Source organism: Mandrillus leucophaeus, unplaced genomic scaffold (assembly GCF_000951045.1).
Source record: "Mandrillus leucophaeus isolate KB7577 unplaced genomic scaffold, Mleu.le_1.0 Scaffold109, whole genome shotgun sequence".
NCBI lineage: Eukaryota > Metazoa > Chordata > Mammalia > Primates > Cercopithecidae > Mandrillus > Mandrillus leucophaeus.
Genome location: NW_012099098.1, coordinates 22,798 through 35,342, shown reverse-complemented (window position 1 = coordinate 35,342; position 12,545 = coordinate 22,798). Strand labels below are relative to the sequence as shown.

Genomic DNA, 12,545 nt, shown 5'->3' with positions numbered 1-12,545 from the left:
CTGCCACCTCGCCCGGCTAGTTTTTTGTACTTTTTAGTAGAGACGGGGTTTCACCATGTTAGCCAGGATGGTCTCCATCTCCTGACCTCGTGATCCGCCCGTCTCAGCCTCCCAAAGTGCTGGGATTACAGGCTTGAGCCACCGCGCCCGGCGAGAGCCTTATTCTTAATCCCCTGTCTTGAGGCCGCTCCCCCAGGAGCCTGTCATGAAGACCCACCGTGTGACCTTTGGTCTTCCGAGTGCTCCCGGAATCTTGTACACACATAACTATACGCACATGTGGAATTTGTTGTTGAGGCAGGGCCTCTGTCACCCAGGCGACCTCCTGGACTCAAGCGATCCCCCCACTTTGTCCTCCCAAAGGGCTGGCATTACAGGCTAGGATTACAGGCATGAGCCACCGTGCCAGCCCCCATGCGGAATTTTGTTGTTGTTGTTGTTGAGTTGGAGTTTCTCTCTTTTCGCCCAGGCTGGAGTGCAATGGCACAATCTTGGCTCACTGCAACCTGTGCCTCCTGGGTTCAAGTGATTTTCCTGCCTCAGCCTCCCGAGTAGCTGGTATTACGGGCACCTGCCAGTAGGCCAGGCTAATTTTTTTATTTTTAGTAGAGACAGGGTTTCATCATATTGGCCAGGCTGGTCTTGAACTCCTGACATCAGGTGGTCCGCCTGACTCGGCCTCCCAAAGTGCTGGGATTACAGACGTGAACCATGTGGAATTTTTAAACCTTGCTCTTTGTTTTATGGAGTGAGTTCATGTTGCACCCCCTCTGCATGTTGCATTCTTTCTTCATATTTTGCAGGAATCCCTCCAGCCCATTGCTGCAGCTTTACAGCAGCTTGTTCCCAGTGAACTGGGGGTTTTAAGTGTGTCCCTGTGGTCAGTCTGTTTATTAAATAGGTGGACTCTAGAAAGGAGTTCCCAAATGCTCTTACTGGAATGCAGGGAGTGGGCAGAGAACCCTGAGGCTGCACTGGGGATCTGTCTAATCTCGCTGTGCTCAGTCTTCCTGTGTGTTAAATAGGGAGCCTGCCCGCCTCCCCCAGGGTGGTTTCCCAGCCAAGTGGCCACATGCTTTCTGCAGAAGGGCTGATAAGTGGGCTGCCCTGTGGAGTGGGCAGGCTTTGGCTCCCAGCTAGATTTGAGGTGGAATTTTGGACAATGGTAGAATTTTCATTGTCTTCTTCCACTGACCCCTGTGTCCTAGGAAAGCCAGGCCACCCTGCACTAACCCCCTCCTATGGGTCCCTTTTAGGTTGAACCATGATTCCAGTGACAGAGCTCCGCTACTTTGCGGACACGCAGCCAGCATACCGGATCCTGAAGCCGTGGTGGGATGTGTTCACGGACTACATCTCTATCGTCATGCTGATGATCGCCGTCTTCGGGGGGACGCTGCAGGTCACTCAAGACAAGATGATCTGCCTGCCTTGTAAGTGGGTCACCAAGGACTCCTGCAATGACTCGTTCCGGGGCTGGGCAGCCCCTGGCCCGGAGGCCACCTACCCCAACTCCACCATTCTACCGACCCCTGACACGGGCCCCACAGGCATCAAGTATGACCTGGACCGGCACCAGTACAACTACGTGGACGCCGTGTGCTATGAGAACCGGCTGCACTGGTTCGCCAAGTACTTCCCCTACCTGGTGCTTCTGCACACGCTCATCTTCCTGGCCTGCAGCAACTTCTGGTTCAAATTCCCGCGCACCAGCTCGAAGCTGGAGCACTTTGTGTCTATCCTGCTGAAGTGCTTCGACTCACCCTGGACCACAAGGGCTCTGTCAGAGACGGTGGTGGAGGAGAGCGACCCCAAGCCGGCCTTCAGCAAGATGAATGGCTCCATGGACAAGAAGTCATCGACCGTCAGTGAGGACGTGGAGGCCACCGTGCCCATGCTGCAGAGGACCAAGTCACGGATCGAGCAGGGTATTGTGGACCGCTCAGAGACAGGCGTGCTGGACAAGAAGGAGGGGGAGCAGGCCAAGGCGCTGTTTGAGAAGGTGAAGAAGTTCCGGACCCACGTGGAGGAGGGGGACATCGTGTACCGCCTCTACATGCGGCAGACCATCATCAAGGTGATCAAGTTCATCCTCATCATCTGCTACACCGTCTACTACGTGCACAACATCAAGTTCGACGTGGACTGCACCGTGGACATTGAGAGCCTGACGGGCTACCGCACCTACCGCTGTGCCCACCCCCTGGCCACACTCTTCAAGATCCTGGCGTCCTTCTACATCAGCCTAGTCATCTTCTACGGCCTCATCTGCATGTACACACTGTGGTGGATGCTACGGCGCTCCCTCAAGAAGTACTCGTTCGAGTCGATCCGCGAGGAGAGCAGCTACAGCGACATCCCCGACGTCAAGAACGACTTCGCCTTCATGCTGCACCTCATCGACCAATACGACCCGCTCTACTCCAAGCGCTTCGCCGTCTTCCTGTCGGAGGTGAGCGAGAACAAGCTGCGGCAGCTGAACCTCAACAACGAGTGGACGCTGGACAAGCTCCGGCAGCGGCTCACCAAGAACGCGCAGGACAAGCTGGAGCTGCACCTGTTCATGCTCAGTGGCATCCCTGACACCGTGTTTGACCTGGTGGAGCTAGAGGTCCTGAAGCTGGAGCTGATCCCCGACGTGACCATCCCGCCCAGCATTGCCCAGCTCACAGGCCTCAAGGAGCTGTGGCTCTACCACACAGCGGCCAAGATCGAGGCGCCCGCGCTGGCCTTCCTGCGCGAGAACCTGCGGGCGCTGCACATCAAGTTCACTGACATCAAGGAGATCCCGCTGTGGATCTACAGCCTGAAGACGCTGGAGGAGCTGCACCTGACGGGCAACCTGAGTGCGGAGAACAACCGCTACATCGTCATTGATGGGCTGCGGGAGCTCAAACGCCTCAAGGTGCTGCGGCTGAAGAGCAACCTAAGCAAGCTGCCGCAGGTGGTCACAGATGTGGGCGTGCACCTGCAGAAGCTGTCCATCAACAACGAGGGCACCAAGCTCATCGTCCTCAACAGCCTCAAGAAGATGGCGAACCTGACTGAGCTGGAGCTGATCCGCTGCGACCTGGAGCGCATCCCCCACTCCATCTTCAGCCTCCACAACCTGCAGGAGATTGACCTCAAGGACAACAACCTCAAGACCATCGAGGAGATCATCAGCTTCCAGCACCTGCACCGCCTCACCTGCCTTAAGCTGTGGTACAACCACATCGCCTACATCCCCATCCAGATCGGCAACCTCACCAACCTGGAGCGCCTCTACCTGAACCGCAACAAGATCGAGAAGATCCCCACCCAGCTCTTCTACTGCCGCAAGCTGCGCTACCTGGACCTCAGCCACAACAACCTGACCTTCCTCCCCGCTGACATCGGCCTCCTGCAGAACCTCCAGAACCTGGCCATCACAGCCAACCGGGTGAGTGGCCCGGCCACGGCTCTGTGTGTGGGCTGGCGGGCGGCCTGGCCAGGGCCTGTGGTGGGGCACTCAGCAGGCTCAGTGTCCTGGGACCGTGGATACCCCTGAGTGTGGTCCTCACCGGGGGTTTACAGAACCACCCAGGATAGAAGCTCTGTTCCAGAGACAGACTCCTGGGGCCCCATCCCAGGCCTGCTGAATCCGAATCTCTGGGCCTGGGGCCTGTCTTTGCTCCAAAATGTTGCAGTTCTCCTGCCTGGAGAGACTGTATGGCCAGGCAAGATCTGTCCCCCAAGGTGACCTTGAGCCGAGTTCCTCCAGCAGGGATGTGCGTGGGCAGGAGGTCCGAACCCAGGGGTTCTCTCGCAAAGCTGGGTGGTGGGAGTCAAGACTTAGCCTGGAGCTTATGTCTTCCTCAACTTGTTCCCAGTCGGATTTGGAGGCAAGGAGCCAATCCAGGTCCACCCAGCACAGTGTGGTTGGCCAGTGCTGGCAGAGGGGAAGCCTCAGATGGTCTCTGCAGCTCCCAACTTCACTCACACACCTTTCTCTGCTGCTTTTGGTGGTGTCAAAGGCAGAGTTGGGCTTAGATGGGGCTAGCTTGTCACTGCCTGTCTTTCTGAAAAGGAAATTGTGCAAATCATTGTCACTGGGAGTTTGGGAGGCCACACCTTTGACATACTTTCAAGACTGTTGGTGGCCTGTGGGTGCCAGTCTCTTACCTGGCTGGGGAAGCCCCCATCCAAGGGCTCCTTGGTGGAGGCAGGCAGTGTGGATGGAGGGCTGGGTACTCTTGTGGCTCTGTGGTCTGGGCTCCGAAATGGAAACAAAGCTACTGCCATTGTGGGGAACGTCCCTCTTCCACCCCTTCTGGGGACCTGCAGGTCCTCCTGGGCCTCACATCCAGGTGGAGATTTCCATAGTGAGACATGTGGTGGAGGAAGCCTGAGGCCAGGGGCTGGGAGACAGAAGGGAGAGCCAAGTCAGTCACCACTTCTGCCCTTGACACAGCAGCAGCTGTTGTGCCGGGGCCCCTGTGAACTTCACTAGGGATGCCACCAGGTTCAAGAGGCTAAAGAGGAGACCCGGAGTTGACCAGGCACAGTGGGTCACACCTATAATCCGAGCACTTAGGGGAGCCAAGCTGGGACAGTCACTTGAGCTCAGGAGTTCGAGATAAGGGCAACATAGGGAAACCCCATCTCTACCAAAAATACAGAAATGATCCAGGCATGGTGGCATGTGCCTGTAGTCCCAGCTAGGTGGAAGGCTGAGGCAGGATCGCTTCAGCTTAGGAGTTTGAGACTGCAGTGAGCTATGACTGTACCTCTGTGCTCTAGCCTGGGCAACAGAGTGAGACCCAGTCTCAAAAAAAAAAAAGAAAAAAATGAAGAGCCCTGGAGCCGCATTTCTTAGTTCGGTGGTTACTGTTGGGTGCATCTGCCATGCAGCAGCCTCACGGTGCAGCCCCTGTTGGTTTCATGGGCACCTGCTCTGTGTTCACCCTGTGCCGGGCATGACGCGCCTGTCCTCCTCCTACCAACCTGCTGAGTCCTTCCAACGGGAGCTGTCTATAGCATCCTTGGGCACGGAGGGAGGTGGCCCCTGGAATGCCCTGTCTGTCCTCCCGGGCCCCAGGACAGGACATACCTTCTCCAGCATCACTCAGACTAGATGCTTCAGGCCCTCCAGATGCCTGCTGGCTTGAAAGCCTTCCTCCCTTCTTCCCCCGCTCTTCCCCAGGGCCCTCTTCCTGCAGAGCAACTTGCAACCCACATGTATCAGGGATTTTGACAAGTCCTTATCTCCCTCCATCCCATATTATGACTTGAGCACAGCGGGAGAGTGGACCAGGGCAGGGTTTTCTCTTGCAGTTTCGGGACAGGCCCACTGAACAGGAAAATTGGAGTCCCCTGGGGAGAAGCCACATTTGAGAAGCACAGAACAAACCCAGCCCTTCTTTAATCTGTGGAGGGGGAGACCCCCTGGCTCCCCCATAGCACAGTGCTGCCCTTGATAAGCTTGGACTTCCTCACAGCTCCTGCCATGCCTGCCCTGTCCCAGGTGCTGTGCTGGGGCTGTCCTCCTGGTTGGGGGAGGGTGCGAGCCTCCAGCCTGGCTCCCCATCCTGTCCCCCACCCCCAGCTCCTCCCACCAAGCTTGCCTGTTAAGTGTCGTGCCTGCTGGCTGAGGTCACCCCTCAGGAAAGGAGCTGGCGGCAGGCATGCTGTCCCAGAGGAAGGAGACCCTCTGGACACCCTGTTTAGCACACGGCTTAATCACATCCTGTCCCCACCCCCTGGAACACCAGAGCCTTAATAGGGAAAACAGTTCACTTGGGCCAACCCCAGGCAGGCCCCTCATTCTGAGTGGGAGGCCTGAGCCCCTCTTCTTCCTCACTGGGGCTTGACGGCTCCTTCTCAGCCACCTTGGCCTGTGGTGACCAGGAGGGGTGGGCGTGGCCTGACCAGGCCCTTGGGTGCTGTTTTTGCAGATTTATACTCCTGCTAATGAAAGCCTTGACAAGACAGGTATTCGTTTGTTCGCTTGTTTACTGATTTGTTCGTTTGTTCGCTTGTTTACTGATTTGTACAAATTGGTTTTTTTTTTTTGGTAGAGACAGGGTCTCACTGTGTTTTCTAGGCTGGTTTTAAACTCCTGGCCTCAAAGCCTCCCACCTTGGCCGCCCAAAGTGCTGGTATTACAGGCATGAGCCACTGCGCCTGGCCTTTGTGCAAATGTATTTTGAGCATTCATAGAATCCAGCTGTGGAACAAGGCACTGGGGACACAGGGATGAAGAAGGCCAAGTAACGAGGCAGTTAGCACAGTGCGTAGGTGCTCTGCTGGAGCACCAGGTTCCTGGGAACACAGAGGAACAGGCCTTTGAAGGACGAGGAGGAGGAAGCCAGGTGGAGGGGAAAGGGACAGTCCAGGAGGCTCTGGTTGGGAGGAGCAGTGAGATGGGCTGCCCAGGAATGTGGGCATCCTGGAGAGCAGCGGTGGGGCTACGCGGTGCACGGCGGGTGGGGGATTGGCTGGCATGGGGGTCCTGTCCTACACCTCAGTTTCAGTTGTCTCTTCATTTGTTTAACAGCTGGTCCCTTGCCAGCCCATAGGCTCTGATGACTAAGATCTAGCTCTTTTGTTCAAGCAAATGTTGACCGAATTCCTAGTGATTGAGTGGGTGAAGGAATGAGCCGACTTGCAGCGTGAGGTTCCTCTTGCCGTAGTGTGTGGGGTGGGGTGAGTGAGAGGTGGGAGAGAGGAAGAGAGCTGTTCAGAGACCACGATTAGCCATCAGGTAAGGCCATGGGGCCTGGCATGGCCAAGGCAGGTAGGGATGGAGAGACATGGATGGATCTGGGAGATGCTGGAGGCAGAATCCGAAGGGACGGGAGTTGATGGTGGGGGTGGTCTGAGTGACTCGAGGTTTTTTGCATGGATTGTTGAAACTGGAGGACGCCCAGTTTTCAGAGGCCAAGGTGTGTCTCATGTCAGGTGTCTGGGGCCCTGGGATGTCCAAGGGACCATCCTGAATCTGCCTGAAGCCCAAGGAGTCCCCCTTTCCACGCTCGTGGGTGAAGAGGGGTTCTCGACGCGGTCACTGTGGGGAGCAGAGAGGGAGAAGGACAGGAGTCCGCGGAAGAGGAGAGTGAGGCCAGAGCGTGGGGCACATGGGGCCTGGGGAGTCGGCTGGATTAGGAACTGCTGACTTTGGCCAGAGAGTTAAGGGTGGACGGGGGCAGAAACCGGGTCGTGGAGGCGGAGTGAGGAGAGACAGTGGCTTTCCGGCGGTTGGTCGGGAAGGCCAGAGAGCCAAGGACAATGGAAGGGCCTGGAAGGCTCCTGGGAGAGTTGTCCTTTTCAAAGATCAGGTCGAGTTGAGGCCTTTCAGTGCTGATGGAAACCCACTGAAGTCTCTGGAGAGGTAGGAGAGGGTGCAGTTGGGGGATTGGGATCCAACTTCAGGCCTCCAAGGCACAGGCAGGCGACACTCGACACTTGGCGGAGAAGGATGGGTCCAGAGGATGGGTGTGGCTGTGGTGGGAGCCGAGCAACTGAGAGCACCTCCCCTTTTCTCTGTGGGGCCTGGAGAAGGCTCCCTGGCTCAGAGAAGGGCATGTTCCTGGGAGGAGGCCTTTCAGGGAGGGGGCTCCAGAGCCAGACTCCATGTGGACCAGAGCTCTGCCGCTTGCTGGCCAGAGCTTTCCCACTGTCCCTGACCACTGCGTGTGTCGGCAGAGGAGATCACGGGGTGGGAGTGGGGACTTTCTGGGAAGGCTGTGGCCCCTGGGTACTCCAGAGCCCACTTCCTGTCTGCTTTCTGACCTTCAGCCCCTACTGACCTCAAACCCAACCCCAGATGCATTCCTGATCCTTGGGCACAGTGGTGGCAGTGTCAGATACCCAGGTTAGGAGCCTCTTTGAAAGTACCCACTGTACCTGGGCTGGGTGTGGTGGCTCATGCCTGTAATCCCAACACTTTGGGAGGCTAAGGCGGGCAGATCACCTGAGGTCAGGAGTTCAAGACCAGCCTGGCCAAAATAATGAAACCCCATCTCTGCAAACAATACAAAAATTAGCCAGGCATGGTGGTGTGAGGCTATAATCCCAGCTACTTGGGAGGCTGAGGCAGGAGAATCACTTGAACCCGGGAGGTGGAGAGTACAGTAAGTCAGGATTGCGCCACCGCACTCTCTGGGTGACAGAGTGAGACTCCGTTCCCCATCCCCCCCCAAAAAAAAAAATAAAAGGAAAAGCACTCGGCCAGGCCTTGACCATGCTTATTTTCCTGCGGGAAAAGCCGAGTTGCTCCCCAGGAACAAGGGTCCTCCTCCAAAAATGGCTGGAGAGAACAAGTGCCCATGAGGTTGAGGTCCAAGTCTGCAAAAAGGTCCTCAGCCACAGTGTCCAAGCTCAGAGGCATTTCTAGTCCAACCTGTGCCTTTTACAAATGGGGAAACTGAGGCCCAGAGAGGGAGGGGACTTTCAGGGTTACCCTGTAACTGAGTGCCGTATTTGGCAGAAGGGGAATATAGGATGGGCTCTGAGTGGGAGGAAGTAAGACGTACATTCTCTCCTGACCCTTTCGGAGAGGCTGCAACCTCAGACGAGTGGCATGTCATCTCTCTGGGCCTCAGTCTCCTTGGCAGGAAAACGGGGGCGGTGATAGAGCAAGCTCAGAAAGGCTGCTGTGCAGTCTCCCCATCATCCTTACTTAGGATCAGGGCCCAGGGCTCCTGGCTTCTGCCCTCCTGCCCATCCCATCTGAAGGAGGCAGCCTCGGGACAGGCAGGCTCAACTCATGGCCTTACTTACAGGTAGTAAGAACTCATGACCCCAGCTGATTCCTCGCAGCAGGGCAGGGAAGAAACTGGCATACATGAGGCTCTTCCCGTTTGCCAAGAGACACAACACAAACCCACTGCAGCCCCGTGTTTGCTCCTTGCTCCGCTAACAGTGTGGATGGTTCACCAGAGCATGGGCTGTTGACCCAGGTTCAAATCCTGACTCCTGACTCCACCACTTACCAGCTAAACCGCTGGACAAGTCAGCATCTTTGGGCCTTAGTTACCCCATCTATAAAATGGGAAGAGTATTGACAGAGTATTTATAGGTAGTTTGCTGGTTAAATAAGTTAATAGTATCAGTGCTCAGAGTGAGCCTGCCACGCATTAAGCTGTGTAAGGGTGTCGTCTGTTAATAGTAATTGCTCCATATCCTCAGGGAATGCGGTCCAAGGTCCCCCATGGATGCCTGGCACTGCAGGTAGTGCAGAACCCTATATGTTCTGTTTGTTCCTATTGACACGTACCTATGATAAAGTTTAATTTATAAATTAAGCATAGTACACTCAGGCCTTGAAGCTTTTTTTTTTTTTTTTTTGAGACTGAGTCTCGCTCTGTCACCCAGGCTGGAGTGCAGTGGTGCAATCTTGGCTCACTGCAAGCTCTGCCTCCCAGGTTCACACCATTCTCCTGCCTCCGCCTCCCAAGTAGCTGGGACTATAGGCGCCCGCCACCACGCCTGGCTAATGTTTTTGTATTTTTAGTAGATACGGGGTCTTACCATGTTAGCCAGGATGGTCCTGATCTCCTGACCTTGTGATCCGCCCGCCTCAGCCTCCCAAAGTGCCTGGATTACAGGCGTGAGCCACCATGCCGGGCCGCTATTATTAAGTAAAGTAAGGGTTGCCTGAAAGCACTCTGAGACTATGACAGTCGATCTAATCACAGACGTGGCTCCTGAATGACTGACGTGGGTAGCAGATGCAGCATGGGCGCACTGGACTAAGGGACCACTCACATCCTGGACAGGATGGATTTCATCACGCTACTCAGAGTGACATGCAAGTTAAAACACAGAATTTTGGCTGGGTGCAGTGGCTCATACCTGTAATCTCAGCACCTTGGGAGGTGGAGGCAGACAGATCACTTGAGGCCAGGAGTTCAAGACCAGCCTGGGCAACATGGTGAAACCCTGTCTCTACTAAAAATACAAAAATTAGCCGGGCGTGGTGGCAGGTGCCTGCAGTCCCAGCTACTCAGGAATCTGAGGCAGGAGAATCGCTTGAACCCGGGAGGCGGAGCTTGCAGTAAGCCGAGATCACGCCACTGCACTCCAGCCTGGGCAATAGACCAAGACTCCTACAAAATTTAGGCTGGGTGCAGTGTCTCACTCCTGTAATCCTAGCACTTTGGGACGCTGAGGTGAGAGGATCACTTGAGCCCAGGAGTTTGAGACCAGCCTGGGCAACACAGTGAGACCTCGTCTCTCCAAAAACAAAAAAATATGGAATTTTCCATTTAATATTTTTGAACTGCAGTTGATCGGGGGCAACTGCAACCACAGACAGCAAAACCGTAGATAAGGGGGGACTCCTGCGTTCATGTTTGGTAAAAGTGCAAGGAGCGGGCTCCAGATGGCCAGGAGGAGGCTCCCTGTACGCATGCCCACCCTGTCACTTAACAGATGAGGAAACTGGGGCCCAGGAAGGGGCAGTGACACAGCTGGGATTCTCGCCCCTATCAGTGAACTCTCCCAACTTCTCAGAAAGAGTTAACGGGGTAGATTTTCTTTCTTTCTTTCTTTCTTTTTTCTTTATTGAGATGGAGTCTCACTTTGCCACTCAGACTGGAGTGCAGTGGCGTGATCTTGGCTCACTGCAGCCTCCACCTCCCGGGTTCAGGTGATTCTCCTGCCTCAGCCTCCTGACTAGCTGGGATTACAGGCACACACTACCACACCCGGGTAATTTTTATGTTTTTAGTAGAGACGGAGTTTCACCATGTTGGTCAGGCTGGTTTTTAACTTCTGACCTTGTGATTCCCCACCCTCGGCCTCCCAAAGTGCTGGGATTACAGGCTTGAGCCCCGGCGCCCGGCCTAGGGGGTGGATTTTCTCAGCATGCTGTTTTGCTTTTGTAAATTGTTCTTAAGCTGGGCAGAACCAACAGCCTGGCTCCTGGTGAGCCCTGGGACGGAGGTGGGAGCAGCTGGCCAATGTGATATACTTCCCAGGGCCAGGTGCTGGAAGACAGTGGGGATTGAGGCAGGCAGGTCTCATCCTTAGAGCCCACATCTAGGGGGTAACAGATGGAAGGATAAGCACTGCAAGTGGGGACACAAGGGCCATGAGACCCAGGAGATCAGGGAAGGCTTCCTGGAGGAAGTAACTGCTGGAGGAAGGCTTCCTAGAGGAAGTGAGGAAGAGCTGAGACCTGGCACACAGGCACATGTTGACCAGAGTTTGGCCCAGATTGTGCTGGTGCAAAGGGCCTGGGGATCAGAAAAGATGCTGAGATCTGGGGGAGAGAAGGAAGGGAAGCCCAGAGGCCCCGTCCGAGCCACACCCACCTCACTCTCACCCCTGCTCTTTTCCCTCCAGATCGAGACGCTCCCTCCAGAGCTCTTCCAGTGCCGGAAGCTACGGGCCCTGCACCTGGGCAACAACGTGCTGCAGTCACTGCCCTCCAGGGTGGGCGAGCTGACCAACCTGACGCAGATTGAGCTGCGAGGCAACCGGCTGGAGTGCCTGCCCGTGGAGCTAGGCGAGTGCCCACTGCTCAAGCGCAGCGGCTTGGTGGTGGAGGAGGACCTGTTCAACACGCTGCCGCCCGAGGTGAAGGAGCGGCTCTGGAGGGCTGACAAGGAGCAGGCCTGAGCGAGGCTGGCCCAGCACAGCAAGCAGCGGGACCACCGGCCAGTCCTCAGGCCCAGAGGGCCAGGCCCAGCTTCTCCCAGAACTCCTGGACAGCCAGGCCAGCGTCGTGGCCAGGCGGGAGCCTGGGGCCGCTTGTGAGTCGGGCCAGAGCGAGAGGACAGTATCTGCGGGGCTGGCCCCTTTTCTCCCTCTGAGACTCACGCCCCCCCAGGGCAAGCGCTTGTCGAGGAGAGCAAGTCTCAAGAGCGCAGTATTTGGATAATCAGGGTCTCCTACCTGGAGGCCAGCTCTGCCCCAGGGGCTGAGCTGCCACCAGAGGTCCTGGGACTCTCACTTTAGTTCTTGGTATTTATTTTTTTCCATCTCCCACCTCCTTCATCCAGGTAACTTATACATTCCCAAGAAAGTTCAGCCCAGATGGAAGGTGTTCAAGGAAGGGTGGGCTGCCTTTTTCCCTTGTCCTTATTTAGTGATGCCGCCGGGCATTTAATGCCCACCCAGACTTGAGCAGAGTGGTCCGGGGTGAACCAGCCATGGGACGGTCACCCAGCGGTGCCGGGCTGGGCTCTGCGGTGCGGTCCACGGGAGAGCAGGCCTCCAGCTGGAAAGGCCAGGCCTGGAGCTTGCCTCTTCAGTTTTTGTGGCAGTTTTAGTTTTTTGTTTTTTGTTTTTAATCAGGAAACTTTTTTTAAAAAAAAGCTTTGAAAATGGATGGTTTGGGTATTAAAAAGAAAAAAAACACTTAAAAAAAAAAAAAAAGAAGAAGAAGACACTAACGGCCAGTGAGTTGGAGTCTCAGGGTGGGGTGGCAGTTTCCCTTGAGCAAAGCAGCCAGACGTTGAACTGTGTTTCGTTTCCCTGGGCGCAGGGTGCAGGGTGTCTTCCGGATCTGGTGTGACCTTGGCCCAGGAGTTCTATTTGTTTCTGGGGCAGGGAGGTTTTTTTGTTTGTTTTTTGGT

At 55.7% G+C, this 12,545-nt stretch overlaps 1 protein-coding gene across 2 annotated transcripts in view; it reads left to right on the top strand.

The window, feature by feature from the left end:
- LRRC8A (leucine rich repeat containing 8 family, member A) overlaps positions 1 to 12,325 on the top strand; it is a 37,441-nt gene extending 25,116 nt beyond the window's left edge. The window contains exons 3-4 of one of the 2 annotated variants that reach the window (XM_011987615.1): positions 1,257 to 3,421; positions 11,311 to 12,325. In XM_011987615.1, coding sequence (XP_011843005.1) covers positions 1,265 to 3,421; positions 11,311 to 11,586 — 2,433 coding nt within the window. In that variant the 5' untranslated portion in view covers positions 1,257 to 1,264 and the 3' untranslated portion in view covers positions 11,587 to 12,325. The remainder of the gene's footprint in view (positions 1 to 1,256; positions 3,422 to 11,310) is intronic. The other variant, XM_011987605.1, reaches the window with a different exon arrangement.
- Positions 12,326 to 12,545: the final 220 nt, after the last annotated feature.